The sequence below is a fragment of the Rhineura floridana genome, chromosome 1 (genome assembly GCF_030035675.1).
Source record: "Rhineura floridana isolate rRhiFlo1 chromosome 1, rRhiFlo1.hap2, whole genome shotgun sequence".
NCBI classification, from domain to species: Eukaryota; Metazoa; Chordata; class Lepidosauria; order Squamata; family Rhineuridae; genus Rhineura; species Rhineura floridana.
The window spans coordinates 204,683,630-204,702,083 of NC_084480.1; the positions used below are offsets into that span (position 1 = coordinate 204,683,630).

The following is an 18,454-nucleotide window of genomic DNA, read 5'->3' on the forward strand; positions in this document are numbered from 1 at the left end:
TTTTATTTACAGCTGTCTTCTGTCTTTATTGGTACTTTGGTCTGTCTTTATTAGTATTTTGTCGTGTGTGTGTATGTGCTTGAGTGTCTCGAGGGAGGCTTGCGTAGCCCTAGTTTAAAGTATAAACATTTTAATGGTAGTTAATTATATTGGAGTGTATCCAACTATGTTCTACTCAAAGTAAACCCACTAAAATCAATGAACCTAATTTAATAATATCTATTAATTTCAATGGGTCTACTCTGAGTAGGACTAACATTGGATAGACCCAGTTGATTGCAAGCTGCCTTGGGAAAATGTTAAGTGTTGAAAAGCTGTATACAAATCCAGAAAGAAAGAAAGGAATGAAGAAACAGATGCTAGGAGATGTTCTTTCTTCACTCACTGTAAGAGTAGATAACCTGCACTGAGGGAGGAAGTGTCAGTTAACTATCTATTCCATTGCAGATCCTTTAAGCCAGGGATGGGGAAACTCTGGCCCATGCACCAAACCTGACCTGCTAGGCCTCCCCATGTGGCCTGTGAGGCCATTTTGAAGAAGGCACACCTACCCACCCTACATCTGACATCATTCATGCCATCAGGAGTGGGGTGGCTAAAGGTAGAGCTTCAAAAGAAAGATTGGGAGCTTAAAGTGGGCTCCTGATTGTTCCTTTGCTGGAGCAAGGCACCCTCTCAATTGCCCATCAGCTGATGGGTGCTAGAAGCATGCCTTGCTCATGGTAGTGAAACCTCTTCTCCCTCCCAGCACTGCTCTTGGCAAGCATCCCCACTCTTCTCTTTCTATCTCTGACATCCGGGATGGAAAGGTAGAGTGCAGGAAGGGCATTGTGAGCATCCCCCCTCTCCCCTTTTCTACTTCCAACACTGCTGATGGAAAAGGGAATTTCAGTGAGGCACACAAAGTGTTTTGCAAGCATTCCCACTCTTGCCCTTTCCACCTCTGACACTGGGTATGGAAAGAAGCAGGGTGCAGGAAAGAAGCAGCAACATCAGGGTGGAAAGGAGAAGCACAGGGAGCCTTCCAAAGCATAGGGCTGGCAATGCCCCTTGTGCTTGGTTCCCAAGCTTGGGAACCCTGCACAAGGAATTTTGACAGGTGGGTGGAACAGCCCACCTGTTAATCATGTGGCATCATAATGATGTCATGTGACTGACAGGTGGGTTGCCCTGCCTGTCAGTCAAAGTTGGCCCTCGGGAAGCCACTCCCTCCCCTGGTTGAAGTTACTCACTAAAGTTGCGACCCCTTAGTTCAAATCCCTATACTTACCCCATTTCTTCAATAAATCTATATAAAACAATCAGATGTTCATTTCAATTTAGCATTAGGCATGGGAGAGTCAAGGTGCACACAGAACAAAGCTATTTACAAGAGCTTTGGTATTCACTTTAATGGTGGAAGCAGCTTTGCAACATGCAAAGGGCTGTGAAGAAGAAGCTACCCCCTTCTTTGAAATAAATGGTGAAGTCTGCTTGCCCAGGAGTTCAGTGTTTGCACAAGCCTGTGGATGAGAAAAATTATCTAAAATGCTTTTATTAGCAGAAAACATTCTAGGAAGTTGATCCTGACTTTTTATTCTGCTTTGCTTAATTCATACTACATATACAGGTACAGACCAGTCTTTTACATATTTACTTTGAAATAAGTCCTGCAGAGTTCAAAGGGATTTACTTAAGACTTAGTAAGTGCATTTGATTCCTGTTTGGATTGGGCAACAATGTAAATTATGTAAGAATTCTTATACATGGATTGCAATGCTTTAAATTTTGTAATTTGTAGTACAGTAATAATAATAATAATAATAATAATAATAATAATAATAATAATAATAATAAATAAATAATGGCCAGTCAGTGAAAATTCAGTGGTTCCACATTAAAACGTTTGTATTTATTACGGATGATATCCAACTGGTGCATATTTTAAACTTCCCTTCCCTTCCCTTCCCTCCTGTTCTGTGAGTGGATGCCTTTGCCAGTGCAATAATGTTAAGAAACCTAACAGGGTATCAGCTCACCTATGTTTTATGCAAGACAACAGCACTGACATGTGGTTATTGAGCACATCTAAAGTGTATAATGTACTTCAAAGCCCACATTATGCAAAGTACATTAAATCAAATCACTAGCTAGTAACTACACTATACTATGCAAACTGAAATAATGACAGTGGGGATGTACAGAGCTTTCTATATAGCCTGGTACATGCTAGAACAAAAGCACCAGATACAACAAGCTACCTCTTAGAAGAGAAGGTAAATGTTTCTGTTCTTCCATGTTAAGAAGATTTTTGCTGGTGCCACTGGAAAGGAAGAAATGGGTTTTGGAGAAGCAGGGAATAATGTGCTAATGCTCAACAGGTGGAGCCAGTCATGCTGCTCATCCCTTGAAGACTGAGTGAGTGGGAGTTAGCATTAAATTTGTGCTCTGAGACTTCAGTTTCAATTGCGAAGCTGCTTATTTCAAGCTGTCCCATTGATTTCAGGTGGAGAGATCTGGAGCAAGCAAAGTGCTTCTTTGTGTTTGCTGTCACAATATGTGTACAGCAGTGTTCCATGTTTAGCTTCCCTGGGCTTGCTCCTTTGTGGATCATGATGGACATAGCAACTGAGATTAGTGAATGTAGGGATTTTATTTGGCACTTTCAAAATTTCTACTTATTTTATACAGGTATCTTTTGACCACTGTTGTTGACTATTATGCCTTCCAAAGTACTCAGCATGTTTATTTGTTTCTAATGTAGTGGCTTTTCCTTCTGAAAGGCAAAAATCTAGTAAAATTAGATAAGATTTTCAAAGATACTAACCATTAAAAATGGTCTTCACCTGAAAAGTAAAACTGGCCATGATGATCCATGGTTGGGGTGGAGGCAATCCAAAATTCACAATAGGTCAATTCTCCAAAATGGGGGATAGGGAAGAAAGAGAAAGTGATGTAGCTGCAGCTGAAGTTTGCAGTTTATAAAAATCTGGTGCTGGAAGAAATTTTTTCAGACATAATGGAATTAGTATCTCAAGGTGAAAGACAGATTGTAAGACACACTCTGGGCTTTTGGGGATGGTCTGAAGTCACATGAAACCAACACCTTGCTAAAGTTAAGCAGGTCTGAGTCTAGTCAGGTCTGGGTGAGAGGCCTCCTGGGAACCACACTTATGCCACTTTACTTTCCATGATGGTGGGAGAGAAATGTAATAAAGTTAAAATAAATATGGTAATGAAGAGAGAGAAAATAGGTGTCCCCCTATTTTTGATAATATAAAATCTAGTAATTACTTCTAGGGATGCTGGAGAATTCTAACAGAAACAGGAGCAGAAATTGCCAGTGTTTGCTTATTTGTCCCATGTCTGGAACAGAAATCAACCCAGTGCATACGATTGGTATATGCTGTTGGTGTTGTTGCTTTCAGTTCACAGACAGTAAATAATTGATTATGTTTTTCCCCATTTGCATTGTACTTCATTTACAATGAAATGAATGGGGTAGAATAATGTAATGACAATGTAACTTATGTAATTACACAAATTAATAATTTTGCCACACAATACAGCAAAACTAATAATTTAGTTTTTGACAAAAGAACCCTGCATGTGATAAATACAGGGTTGAATGGAAAATGATGCCTTCTTACATCCTTAGTTACTTGGTTTCATCTTGATCTCTAATCAGGGAACGCACAGGGAAACAGAGAACAAGAGGCAACAAGCATTTGTATTAGCGGAGGTAGAGATGAATTTTTAGTTAGGATGTGAAGTAAAAAGTGAATAGGAACCCAACTGGGTAGAACAACATACTGGTTGAGAGAGGTTAGCTCCCTAAAATAAAGTTATTTCTTTTTAAAATAAACACTTGGCTTCCAGCATATGCTATGCCATGTTTTAGGAATAATTAATGTTTCATTTTGGCTAATGAAGTTTGATTTATATTTTAATTTGTAACAACTGATCTCATACAAATATTTTGACATTTTCTTTTATAAATGCATATGTAACCAACACTGATTGGTAGAAAACACTCTTGGTAAAAAAGCACAGAAAAACCTCACAGAGCATGACATCAACAGTCTTCTAGCACTAGAAATTTGACAGCTATTTTGTGTTTATTTGTCCATTCTGTTGCTGGCCCAGCATAAATAAATGCAGTCTGGAAGAAAGCAAGTAACACTTTCTTCTTGAGAAGCTTTCAATGAAATAAGAGGCTGAAAAACTAGATTAGATGGATGCAATTAAAGGATTTATTTTACTGTCATTTCTTTAGGGCAGAACGGTTTCGCAATGACCTCCCTCAGTGAAGCAAATGCTAAATTTGTCGTTGACTTCTTCAATGTGGTGAGGAAAAGCCATCCATGCGAAAATGTTATCTTTTCTCCAGTGAATCTCTTAACGGCCCTGCACCTGCTGCTTTATGGATCAGGGCGTGACACAAAAGCTGAGATCGAAAAGGTGGGAGGCATATTTCTTTCCCACTCCTCCCCAAAGGAACCCAGAGTAGCATGCATGAGAACCCTGTAAGCCAGGCTGAGAGGACATGATTTGCCACAGCCATCTTATGAATTTCATAGGTATTTGAACCAAAATGATTGTGATCAGAGATCTCTGGTCACAGTTCTCTGAGTTTATCAGCAGTTTTATTTCCAACTTATAACATGCACACATGGGGCTCATCCAGACGACTGCAAAATGTGTGACACGCCCGCTATGTGTGTTCATTATTTTTCAGTCGTCCAAATGATGTCTCACGCTGTTACGCATTTCCGCGGGTTAAATCCGCTCCTTGCAATACCGGCAAAAATGCGATTTGCTGTTTAAAATCGGGAATCATCCGCTGTGCCTTCAGGAGTTAGGATGCAATACCATGGACTTTACAGCTGATGGGTAGTTCTTGGGCGTTTCCCCTTGCCCCTTCTCCTCATTCCAGCCAATCATGTATCTGCACTTTTGCGCATGTGTGAGAATAAGCTCGAGAAAATTGAACCAATCATCGCAATGGTGGGGTGTTGGGGGGGGTCTGCAACTACTGCGTAGATGCATTTTATTTTTTGCCAGCCTGCAAACTGGGCAGCTGCTCTGGGTGAGATCTGCAATGCACAGCAAGCGAGAAAGGGGCTGCTGGTCGGTTTCACGCCTGCCTCCAGAAAGCTTTGTCAATTTCATTCTACTTGCTGGGGGTTTTGTTTCAAATCATTTCGCTGTGGGATGGAAAGGGAGAAGGAGGGGTGTGTGACACATTTCTTGCTTTTTTTGGAGAAATAAGTGCAATTGCCAGCATGTGTATCTCCTTAAATATCCATAAAGGTAGAAAAGCATAAATTCCATAAAGGCAGAAAAGCATACATAAACGTAATATCACAAATACAAACAAGAAAGCAAGCAGGCTTCAAATGGGTAGACCTGGTGGCCTGGTCTACCCTTTGAAATGCATAGACTTTCTGGACGCCAGGTCTACCCATTGAAATGCCAGATCTACTTATCGAAACACATTGGCTGTTGTGATGCCAGATCTAACCATTGAGACGCATGGGCTTTTCTGCCCCCAGTTCTACCTGTTGAAAGTAATGGGCATTTCCTGCCCTGCATATGAGTGGTTTGCTACAGTGTCCCCGCCGCCCGGAACCATAGAGACTGCAGAACCATAGAGCAAGAAACGTGTCACCCCCCCTCCTTCTCCCTTTCCTTCCTGCGGCAAAATGATTTGAAACAAAAACCCAAGCCAGTAGAATGAAATTGACAAAGCTTTCCAGTGGCAGGCGTGAAACTGACCAGCAGCCCCTTTCTTGTTTGCATTTGCGATATTACGCTTAAACGAATGTATGCTTTTCTGCCTTTATGGATATTTAAGGAGATACACATGCTGGCAATTGCACTTATTTCTCCAAAAAAGCAAGAAACGTGTCACCCCCCTCCTTCTCCCTTTCCTTCCCGTGAGGAAATGATTTGAAACAAAAACCCCAGCGAGTAGAATGAAATTGACAAAGCTTTCCAGAGGCAGGCTGAAACCGACCACCCCCCTCCTTCTCCCTTTCCTTCCGCGGCGAGAACTCCTTTACAGCCATATTGTGCTTCGTTGCAAAGGGGGAGAGGAGCATAAGTCATTTTTTTGCTGATCAATTGGTTGATAAGGGGAGGTTTTAGAGGCGGAGCTTGGAAAAAGCAAAAAGAATGTAGGGGTTTTACCGCTGCGGGTGCAGGTGCAAAAAAGGATTTTTTTTAATTAGGAAAGAGTGAACTAAAAGGCAAAGTGAGGACTATCAGATGACAAACCGAATATGGAAACCGTGGATTATGCCGCTCCATTTGGATAAGCCCATGGTATGCAACTCTGACAGTGTTCTGGGGATGCTGCTTTGCTTTAGCAGTAGCATCAGCCTTTATTTATCTGAAAATAGTCATTCCTGCTAACTGTACAATGTTCCCAGTAAGCCATGCTGTGTGACCCTCTGCAAAACAGAATATGGCAACTGGTGAGCGTTGTTGATTCACAGTAGGAACGGGCTCATCAGCTTAAAGCCTAGAGCCAACTCTGCAGTTGTGCATCATCTAGTGTACAGTAGTTTAGTGATGTGCATGTGTATGTGAACATGCTTCTAGTCTAAAGTAAAAGGACAAGAAAACATAGGAAAAAGCATTACACCATTTGTTAATGCATTGCCATTGGTGGTTTCTTTTCTGTTTTAGGTGCTTCATCATCTCAACAAAGCTGAAGAACATGCAAGTTCAGGAGCCAGGAGCCACTCTGAAACAGCAACAAGAACTGACAGTTTAGGAAGCAAGCTAAGCCCAGATTTTCCAAAATTATCAAACGGTGTGTATGATTATTTCTGGACAGGGTGGCTCTTTATCATTTCTTCAAAGAAAACATATCTTTTATTCTAGGATTGCATTCCTCAAGTCAAAATTCTTACACCAGCATGGATTAGTGGGCTGTTTCCTTTGATGGACTTTGCTTTTAAAGTTAAAAACACCAGCCGCAGAAAGGAAGAACACACATATCAATATAACAAGATTACTAAGTAAGGGGGAAAATACAGTCCTTAGTATATCACAGATAGGCTTGTGGGACAAATAAAGTAAAACAGCCCGAGGAGAAGTTTGCTATCGATTGAAAGAGTTTGGATCAATGGCAAAGAATCTGGAAGTGTGCAGAGTCACTCATCACTACCATCATTTCCACTGCTCATTGGCTGGCCTGGCCATTGCTGCGGCTGGCCTGCCTGCTTAGCCAACTGCTGCTGGCCGCCTGTTGCAACTGCTACTTTTGCTGCTGTAACATTTGCCACTGGGAAAAAAAAACAGCTGGCAAGAATCCTGGAGTGCCTCTCCCTTGCCTTACTTTGAGGCATTGTGGGTAACTTGGCCCCAGAGAATGCCTGCACTGCTGTTGTTTTACTACAATCGTGGCACAGGTGATCTTCAGGGCCACTTTGCTCAGAAACCCTCACTCTGCAGAAGGATGCCTCAGTGCAACACTGAGGGTCAAAATGACCCCAGAAAGCCTGAGATCACCAGCACAGCAGCACTAATGTAACAACAGAAGTTTCAAAAGATGAGTGGGGAGTAGGGATGGGGTTTGCTCTTTGGTTCCAGTTCGTGTTTCTGTTTTTGCAACTTGCTTGTGGTACTGATCTGCAACATTCCCCCCCCTATTTTTTTTTTTTTGCTATTTCCAATCCATTTGTAATAGCTAACAAAATTGCTAATGGTGTTGGCCATCTTTCTACCAATGGTCTCTTGGGTTTTCTATTTAAATTTAAATTAGGCAGATCATTGCCTGTCAATTCTGCCTCTTGCCTCAGGTTACTGCCGTGCTGACCAAAGATGTTAATGGCGATTGTTATCACCTCATTGAGACAGAACTTCAAAGGAATACACATTGCAGCACTTCAGAGCAAAGCTGTTTACATTAGTAACAATGTCAAATTAGCTGCGGATTTGCTTTTTTAAAAAGCTGGTGACAGTCACAAGCATTAGTCAAACCGGATTCGAAGACATACAGGATTTACAGATTCTGACAGAATTCAGTAACAAATCTGAAAATGCCGAAATTCACCTCCATCTCTAGTAGGGAGAGGTGGAGGAGATGGTGATATCAGCAGCAGAGGGTCTGCTTGACTCAGACAGAGCAATGTCTTGCACTGGCCCTAGCCCTGTTTCTGTAGGTGAGGATTATGTACACCTCGAAGTAAAAGTAAGGATAAAGGAGGAAATAATATCCTAGAAGGCCAGATAAGGTAGAAAAATGAGGTATTAAGAATGTATTTATTGTCTTATTGTAGTACCATTTAGATGGGGGGGGGAATGGAAATGGACTGCCTTCAAGTCGATCCCGACTTATGGCGACCCTATGAATAGGGTTTTCATGGTAAGCGGTATTCAGAGGGGGTTTACCATTGCCTTCCTCTGCGGCTGAGAGGCAGTGACTGGCCCAAGGTCACCCAGTGAGCTTCATGGCTGTGTGGGGATTTGAACCCTGGTCTCCCAGGTCGTAGTCCAACACCTTAACCACTACACCACACTGGCTCTCATTTAGATAGTGGAAATGTAAATAACTTCAGAATCATGATAAAGTGTGAGTATGAGACATTAGCCTTATTCATTGTGGTAGCAGTGTGGTGTAGTGGTTAGAGTGTTGAACTAGGACCTGGGAGACCAGGGTTCAAATCCTCACTTAGCCATGTAGCTCACTGAGTGACCTTGGATCAGTCATCACCATCTCTCAGCCTGTGAGGATAAAATGGAGAGGGGAAGGACCATATATGCCACATTGAGCTCCTTGGAGGAAAGGTGAGATCTAAACAGGTGGATGATAATGATTATAATACTAATAATAATTATTAATGGCACTCATGTCTCATACAATTACAGTTATGTAAGAGAAAGGGAGGGGTCATGCTTGTTGCTCCTTGACATCCTTGACAGACCTGCTTCATACCAACCATGCGCTGGGGAAAATTCTGAAAAGGGGAGTCTGCTCTATACATGGAGGCTCCTGGCATGATTTAGAGCCTTGGTTGTGCAAGGTTTGAAATCACAAGGGGACTCTATGCCTATAAATAGCTCCCCCTTTCCGACCTTCCTCCCAACAACTGGAAAGCATGGAGGAGGGACTGGTGAGAATGTGACAATAAGTGGGGACAAAGCCAGTGACCATAACTGTGTGAAGGGTGAGTGCCCAAATAGAGCAATTCAATATTGCACATCCTTCAATTTAATTGCACATGAAACTTTTACTGTCTGCAGCTCAGGCCATCATGAGTGAGGCTGTGTGTGAAGCTGAGGAAGGAGCCTCCTCATTTACGACATCTGGAGAAGATAACAGACAAGCAGATAGCAATTTGGATTTGTCAGTGGCAGAAACTATTCCTCAACTTGATGCTGAGGAAGCTACTCCTTATTTTATTCCTTGGAGGAAACATCTCCTGGGAAGAGAAGAGGTTGAATATCTCATTCACGAACTGTCATCTCCAGAGGGGAAATTATCCGAGAATCTAGCTAGTTCACATGAAAACCAGGAAGAACAATCTAGAAATGAAAACATGACAACTGCAGAAGCACCTCTCCCTACATCTTCTTCAAGTGTCCAAGTAGCCACCGATGATATCAGTGCCCTGTTGTGTGTGTTCAGACATACAGTAGAACATGCAGAGAACAATGTGCAGGCGTTCAAGGAAACCTTTGACATTTTTAAAGAATGTTGTGACAAAATGTGCACAAGCATGACAAATCTGCAAGGAGTTTTGGAAACGTTAATAACCATTTTAAGAGAATAAGAAAGAAATAGCTTTTATGGGAAGGAAGTGTATGAAATACATTTACTGAACTGGAAGATAAGTCTGATATAAATTAACCAACAGTTTATGTGTTTTCCTTGCACAATGGGACAACAGAGGCTAGAAACAGATGACCAATTTACTACTCACCTTCACCTGATGCTAGGTAAAACTCTCCTTACCACCTAGCAGGATGATAGAGAGGGTTCATATGGATTTCCATGTCAGCTTCCTTCAGTGTGTATGTAACCACTTCACTTGGTTTTCGCCAAGCCTTAAAAACCTGGCTATTCAGGCGGGCCTATGGAATTGGCGAGGATTAATTTTTATGAGGTTTTAACTGGAATTGCTTTTAAATTGATTATGATTATGTTTGCTGGTTTATTATGTTGTATATTATGTACTGCTCTTATTATTGTAAGTCGCCTAGAGTGTCCACTAACCTGGACAGATAGGCGACCAACAAATAAAATTTATTATTATTATTATTATTCACAAGATGGCTGCCTGAGCCCTCACAGATGATCATACTACACAGGGTGAAGTTACTAAACCTAGTTGTCTGTATCATCCTGCAAGTGGTAAGATAGATCAGGTGCAAATGTGTGGGTAAAATACATGACAAAATTGCTGTTTGCAGACAACCTCTATACTAATCTGCCAAGAGGAAAGGAAAATTTGAACAACTTCCTAGGCATGGCTATGTGGCAAAACTCTCATCTGTATCCGCACAATGGCCCTTTGTACTGGCCTTTTACGGTAGGATTTCTTGTTAAGGCATGAAATTCTAAAAAGAATGCTCTGAGGAAAGGAATAAAATGCATCAAAAATAAATGGTGCTTTTTCCAGTCTAGTGACTTCCTGCACAATCAAACCAAGCCCTTTCCCAAGCTTTTTTCATGACCTCCATATTTCTAATGTTCAATGACAAACTTCAGTAATGAAATTTCAAAAGATGTTTTAGAATGTTGAGGTCATCTGCCTTTTAAATAAGCTTGTTTCTTGATGTCTTTGGTTTTATTGCGTTACTTTTTACTGATTTTATATCTGTATATTAATTTTTTCATAAACTGCTTTGAAAAGTTGCTTTGGAAAGCATCATGGGAATACTTAACATAATAAATATAAATAAATACCTTGGTCTGCCAACTGCATGTAATTGTGGGGAGGAGGAAAAGCCTTGCTCTGGGTGACAACCCATTCTGCAATGTTGTAGCAATCTTATTTGCCATTTCCCTCCAATATCTGGGTAGGCGTACATTCCAGCACAGGAGAGGGGCTGTCCTTTACAGTACTGTGGTAGGAAGATGAAGCAGATTTGCTGGTGGTACAGTAATGTCTGGCAGCCAACAGCCTCTGAAGAGTTTTAAAATAAAATATTTACAGAAAAGTACAAGTGGGCAGGGGAGGAGATTATTTCTTTCCTCACAGATTATAAGTATCTAATATTGCCCTGGTGTTTGCACAACCAGAGTCTGCATAACAATTACAATGGCAATGAATGAGCTCCTGGTGAAAAATTAATTTCCCCCCAGATGTTTCAACAGCAGATCGGAAAACAACTTTGATGCAAACTGTGTGGGTAGTGAGGAACAAATGTGCATTTATTGTGTTGTAGATTCACAGCCGAGCAAGAACCCTGGACATGAATATCACAAACTACATAATGTCTCCCCTACTGTGTCACATCTCTAACATTCTGCCTGTGTATTTTGTTTTAACAAATCTCTCTGCTATCTTATTTCACAATCCACAGCAAGCATCAGGAAGACTATACCTTTCATGCAACATTAATCAATTCAGTGTGCACGACACGTTTTTCAATTTGACCTGTCAGACATGTCAGAAAATAGTAATACACATACTTTATCTACATGTTATCATATGTATTGCTGTAGAGGCACTGGAATGCAAAGGGCATCATCTAATTAAAGTATTTTATGGTGTGCAATGAATTAAACATAAATTGAAATAACACTAGAACGTAGGAACATCTAATGAAGCTGAATGTTGGAAGATTCAGGAGTCACGTCAGACAAAAGAACTTATTCACACAGTGCATAGTAAAAACTATGGCATTTGCTCCCATAAGAGACAGTGATGGCCACCAGCATGGATGGCGTTAAAAGAGGATTAAACAAAGTTATGTAGCAGAAGGCTACTTATGGCTACTCACCCTGATGGCTATGCTCTGCCTCCATGGTTGGAAGTAGCATGCTTCTGAATACCAATTGCTGGAGACTGTAGGATGGGAAACTGCTGTTGCTTGCAGGCTTTCCATAGGCAGCTGGTTGGCCATTGTGAGAACAGAATGTTGGACTAGAAGAGTCACTGGCCTGATCCATCAGGTTCTTATGTTTTTAAGCTGGTCTCTCTTTCTCCCTCTCATGGTCTACAAAGGGAAATCATTAAGGTTTGGTAACTACCCGAGTACCAGCTGAGGTGAAAAACAATGAATACCAGGAAGGGGGCCTGAGAAAGTCACATCATTTTATGGCCTCTTAAGGGCTAGCTGTGCAATGGCCATTGCATGGTTGAGAGGTTGGGCAATCTCATAAGGGTTGTGATTTGGGCCCCTTGAGAGATTTCATCAAGGAGACTTCTAGGGGGCAAGCCACTCCCACTCTCTGCCCCCAATAACTCTCAGGCATCAGCTTTTCGCTCTTTTAGGGATGATAAGGAATTTTTCATAGTGTCCTGATTGGCTATGGATAGGCACGTTTCCCACTTTTGCTGGGGATGAACTTGTGTGGTTAGATAAAGTCCCTACTTTAATTTACTGCCCCAACCTGACAGGTGCGCTTGGGCTACTGTTGGAGACAGGACCTGCTCTCAGCCTAACCACTGATAACAACATTCCTAAGAAACAAAGTACACACTAGCATTAAATAAGATCAGCATATCACTTTTTCTAAAAGAAGGGAAGGGAGAAGGGGAAGGGAATGGGCACAGTTTCAAGATACAGATGGGTGAGAAATTTGATAACAGCGAACTGTACATAGGACTACTTCGCAGTTCATATGTTCACTATCTTTGCAGACTGATCTTGTTTGCTATGACCTTCTGTGGCTTTTCCTGATGCCAGATTTTTAAAAAAGAAAACAGCAGCAAATATAACATTGTTATCAATGACATCTTTGATCTGAACTGGTGAAATGTGTATTCCTTTTAACTTCTGTGTCATTGAGGTGATGATGGTAGCCATTAACATTCATTGTTTGATTCTTAACTTGTCTCCCCCTTGTATCTGTTTTTTTAACATCTCTGTGACTTAGAGCTTTTTAGCAATGTGTTTTCTCAGGCAGACAAAAAGTATTTCACCGCCAGCACACATGACCCAGGCATGAGGGGGAGAGAGGAGGAAGCAAAATAATTTGGTTAACTGTAGGTCAAATAAGTTGGTTAACTGTTGGTCAAACAGGCTAACTAAGGGCAAGAATTCAGCAGACAGCAGTACTCAAAGTTTGAAGATAAACTGGGTTCAGTTTTCCACTTTCAGAATTTCATCACATAGGTGAGCTGGAAAAAGAAATTCAACTGCACAAGCCTAATTTAATTGTATTGGGAGGGAGGAACTTTTCGCTTCCTTTCCTCAGACAGACAATAACCCTGAAGCAAGATGCCTACCTGATGGGCAATTACCTGGCTCATTTACTTTTGAATTAAAAAAATAGTAGGCCATCATTAGAAAAAACTAAAACAATATTTTTCTGCAACGGAAAAAGCCAAAACATGGAAAGCAGAAGATAATGAAGCACTAACTACAAGGGACTGTAACCAGCTGCCAGTTCATCAAAATGAAAACTGAATAGGCACCAAACTGAGAACTACATCCTTCTAACAGAAAGAAGGGATGGTGATAAGAGATGAATGGAGGGAGCAAGATGGGTGGGGCATTAGTAGACTCTACCACATGTGCGCTTGTCAAGCTGCTTCTGAAACTAGAGAGAGTTTCAAAACCAGCCTGCTGTGTGCAGGAGCGTCAATGCTGGGCATGTTTAAAAGAGTCCTTGGGATAATGGCCATGGCACTTTGTAAGTATTACGTATCACACTGTGATAACACTACTTACTACTTACCATTTTTATTAATAATCTGCTATAGCACTTCACATGTGTAATGCTGTTTTCATCCTTACAATGACCTGGCAAGCAGACCAGTGTGATTCTCCCCTTACAGCAGATGAGCAGTTGAGGCTCAGAGAGGGTTGCCAAAGACCACCTAATGAGTTTGTGGCACAGGCAAACCATCCGCTCTGGCCTCTCATTCACTCCATTGTACCAGATGCATTCTACCATATTGTTTGCTGTCAAGACTCATTCCTCCAAATTCCCTTGATATGCAAACTTCTGAGGGAGCCACTCGGACTTTTCCAGCTCCTGGTTCCCAGCAGCTCCTATGAAAAGACAGAAGAGGCTGCAGGCAATGGTTCCAGCTAGAGCTTCCCAGCCATGATTCAGGTCTGTCTGTTCTTATGGGTGCTCAAATATCTTACAGTTTGACTCCCGAAAGGGTCAAGATTTTTCAAATGTTTGCAAAAGTTTGATGCAAGTGCTCCCAAAGCATTGTGCACTTGCCTCCAACCCCTCTGTCCCGCTCCCTGGCCCCAAAGGGAAAGAACTACCACTCCTAGAGTTCCTAGCAGAAATATGAATATCATCATTCTCCCAGTGGGCATTCTGGGACTAGTAGTTCCAGTCCCATTACAGGCAGGAAACGATGCTCTGTCAGGGACTCTGGGAGTGCCTACCTCCACTTCTTTACCCTTCTCTGGCATTTAAAGTAAGTTCTTGCCATTGGGGATATGAAATAAGGAGGCAGCAGTGAATTGCAAGATCAAGGCAAGCTGAGCGCTGCCCTCCTGACTCGCTTGGATCTTGCCTACAAGCATTTAATAGTGCTGCTCACTTTTGTTAGTTTTAAATTCTTGTCTTCTTTTCCCTGCTCTGATTTGACCATCCCCAAACCCATACTGCTGCAGTGTCCCACCTGGTCTGTTCACCTTGCTAGGTCCTTGCTAGGGATGCAGTTTGGTGTTCTGTACCTGTTTCTCTTTTGTGTTATTGTCATTCAAATTTGGTCTGTTACAGTTCACATTTCATTAAATTTATATGATCTGAGCCTGGTATATTGATATGTGAAAATAACGTTATTGGACTTCCGGGAAGGGTGACTTAGCCTGTGCCTGCTTTTGAGACGGGCTCCTGCCTCAAAAGAAGCTTATTCAGATATATCAGTCAGTTTTTTCTTTTTTTTTTGACTGATTAAACTTCTCCCGGGTAGGGAGAAACGAAGAGATTAACCTCAAAGCCTATTTTTGTTGGGACGACCAGATCTCATTAATTTATGGGACGAGGTCCAGCCGACGGAGGTGGGACGGATTTTTAACAGCAAGCTCTATCTGATAAAGCGAACGTTCACCTTATCTTCTAAGAGAGAACGCACTAACAGGCAAGCACCCTTCTTTCTATATTTTTCTTTTACTTGACTTAAATTGTTGCTGTTTAAAAGAGATTTGCCAGATTGATCAGTTTTTGACATCTCACTGGGGAGCCATAACTTCTCTCTGCTACGCACTAATTAATAGCTTATCTCTGTTTTTGTTGCAAAAAGCTGTCCTGGATTTGCATTCTAAAGATATACACAGAAGAGGGATTTCTATTCCAGATTTTTATTTTGAAAAATATTATACTGTTTTGAGACTACTCTCTTTTTGGTCTATTTTATTTTGACGAATCTGTTTCTTGACGATTGCCATTAATTGTTTCGATCCTGGGAACTGCATTTTGTTTACTTAACTATTGGAGAGATAAGGCTGTCTGCTCTGTTTATACTGTGATGTCACCAAGTTTGGAGTATTAACCCAATTGTTGCTGAAATAAGAAGTGGTTTTCCTATATTTTTCTTTTAAAATGGCAATTAAGAAAGTGGCTGAAAATCTGGAAATAACTATGTTTCAGAAAATAATGGATGAGATTGAGATAATGAAAATTGAATTGAGTAAAATGAAGCAGGAGATTAAAGATATAAGGGTCCCTGTGAGAGAGGTGACCCTGGAAGGGGTCCCTGTGAGAGAGGAGACCCCGGAGATTGGAACAGGGGTCCCTGTGAGAGAGGTGACCCTGGAGACTGGAATAGGGGTCCCTGTGAGAGAGGAGATCCCGGAGATTGGAACCAACGTGGAACAGGAACAAGATTTGGAGTCTATGGACTTTAGAAATAAAATCTATTGTTTGGAACTCAATGTTATCTCTGAAGAAATGAATGAAGATTCTAGAGATAAAGTTATCAATGGCATGGATAATCTTCTGGACTGGAATGATGTGATGGAGCCCAATATAGAGAAAATCTATGGAATTAACTGCAGCCATGTGACAATGGAAAAACTTTTAAGAGATGACCCAGTGTATTTTGAAAAAAAGAACAGAGATATGATTTTACAGCAGTATTTCAGCAACCTATTCAGAATGGATGGCAAGAAAATATTTGGGATAGAGGTAATCCCCATCAGACTCTTACTATATGACTATGGCTTTGACAGCAAGATTATTATGGAATACTGATAATGGAAGATTGGATATTGAAATTACTGGACTTAACAAGACTACTGAAGATGGAAGATGGAAAATGGAACTAATAGAGATAATAGAACAATGGCTACTGAAATTATTGAACCTAACAGATTCTGATGTGATGGATTAATTGAAATGTTTATTTTGACTATGGTTATGACAATAAGATTATCATAATTAGTAATGAGATGGATTAATCGATATGCTTATCTGGAAAAAAAAATTGATAGATATATTTCTTAAAGAATTGAAACCTCTCTTTGACTTTTTGTGGAAAGAATAAAGTAATGTTTATGAGATTTGATGATTAAGTAAGATAACTACTGGAGGAAAGTGATTTTATAATATGACTTAAGGGACAGGATTGTTATGTATTATAGACTTATGACTGATTTGATCTTTGACAAATGGGAAGTCAATATTTTACTCTTTATTTTTTATTTTTTTTTTTGTTTGTTTGTTTTTTTTCTTTTTTTCTTTTTGTTTAACTATTTTTGATTTTGTTTTTTGTCTTTGAATGTTTTATGATTTTGCCTTGTATGTTTTATGAAAATCTGAATAAAAATTATTGAAAAAAAAAAAAAAGAAAATAACGTTATTGCTTTTGATTCTTCTGACAGTGGCGAGGTGGTTAAAGAGAGAGTTCGATGGACTACACATTTCAGCACATCTGATCTGACAGTAAGTCCACTTCAATGATAATAAACAGAATAACGTTAGCATGAGAAATCATTTTTAAATATATCCTGGGTTTGAAATTGGTGTCATAAATTTTGTTGCTTTTTTTAAAAATCCGTATCATTAAAGATCTCTAGTGCTCACATTGAAACCAACCGGCTTGCTTGGTAGGCGAATGAGTGAACTGTGGCAGAACTCTAATTCATATTTAATTATTGCAAAATTCTCTGCCATCCCTTGTCCTTGCTTTGTGGTCTTTTATCTGCTTGTGTCATCTGCATCCCTGGCATCCTTACGTTTGCATAGAACAACCTAGCGAGACACTTCATACAGTTAGAAACAAGTGATAAATGAAAGGATTAACACAAAGATAAAAAATGGGATATTTAGGGACAAGATCAACTAGGTGCCCATTGGAGCCATGGTGTCTTTGTGGTCATCCCCTGGTCCCCACAAAGCCTCTGTGGTCATCCCCTGGTCCCCCACTACCTCCTTGGTCTTGAAGTGGAGAGAGCTGTTAGCTTTTTCTCCCTTGTAAAGTGCATAGAGTTGAAGGAGGAAGTTAGAAGAGTGATGCCCTTTTCCACTTCCTCTTTCAGCTCTATGAGCTTTCCAAGATTCAGATTAATTCTACCAGGTCTGACTTAAATAGATCCCTTGGAAAAGTAGACACATATGTTATCTATTTCTGTCTCGGGGGGGGGGGACTGTTCTGGGGAAGGTGGGCAAGAAATGACCAGAAGCAGAGGCACATGTCTCATGGGGTCTAAAAACAATGGTGACCCCTGAAATAAATAGTGACAAAGATTGTCTAGATTGGTGAAATATGGATCACGCTTAAGTGCCATGGCTAGTCTAATTGCTCGTTTAATAAAGATGCCAGTCACTAAAAGTGGTAATTGCAATAGCACAATTCAGACATTATGATTAACAAGGGCATTTGGGAAGCAGGATTGCGTGTGCCAGGCTCAACCATATCTCCTCATTGATCTCAACTGTTATATCTTTCCATGTAATCTTTCTTTTCCATGTAAAGGTTTCCTGATTGCATGGGAAGACGCTTGCACATATAGCTATAGAAATGTGGGATGTGTGCACTAAACTGAATGATGATCCTGATTCCCACCCCCTCCATGTATTCAATGCAATGTGTGACCAAAAATAATGTCAGTGAGAAGGGCTTTCACAGGTCTAAAATGGGATGTATGTGAATCAGCTTTGAAGTCGCTTTATCTGGGCTTGTGTATACTACATTAGTCAATGATTCTGAACGTTTAATGTTAAAATAATCTAATTTACAAACTCCCTTTGAGATAAAAATGTTTTAAATTAAATGTGTCTTTGCCTTTTATTGCATTTGCAAAAAAGTGAATAAGGCTGAATCCCACTAATTAATTTTCCATCAACACAAATACTGTACATTGTGATCACCATGAATGA

General features: G+C 40.6%; 1 protein-coding gene across 4 annotated transcripts; it reads left to right on the top strand.

Annotated features, from left to right (window-relative positions):
- The first annotated feature begins 2,216 nt into the window (after positions 1–2,216).
- Positions 2,217–10,863, top strand: LOC133364545 (uncharacterized). 4 transcript variants are annotated; one of them, XM_061585535.1, is made up of 4 exons: positions 2,217–2,255; positions 4,256–4,440; positions 6,673–6,799; positions 9,235–10,861. In XM_061585535.1, the coding sequence occupies exons 2-4, from the start codon at positions 4,273–4,275 to the stop codon at positions 9,762–9,764; spliced, it is 825 nt and encodes a 274-aa protein (XP_061441519.1). In that variant the 5' UTR covers positions 2,217–2,255; positions 4,256–4,272; the 3' UTR covers positions 9,765–10,861. The 4 variants fall into 4 exon arrangements, with proteins under 4 accessions (XP_061441519.1, XP_061441561.1, XP_061441428.1 ...); XM_061585577.1 differs by having other exon boundaries at positions 2,236–2,397; positions 4,256–4,326; positions 9,235–10,863; XM_061585444.1 differs by having other exon boundaries at positions 2,236–2,397.
- The last annotated feature ends 7,591 nt before the right edge of the window (positions 10,864–18,454 follow it).

Excerpts from the sequence above, each read along its gene's own strand:
- LOC133364545 (XM_061585535.1), top strand. The coding sequence starts at position 4,273 with ATGACCTCCCTCAGTGAAGCAAATGCTAAATTTGTCGTTGACTTCTTC. Across the intron at positions 4,441-6,672 it reads CAAAAGCTGAGATCGAAAAG|GTGCTTCATCATCTCAACAA; the intron begins GTGGGAGGCATA and ends TTTCTGTTTTAG. Across the intron at positions 6,800-9,234 it reads TTTTCCAAAATTATCAAACG|CTCAGGCCATCATGAGTGAG; the intron begins GTGTGTATGATT and ends TACTGTCTGCAG.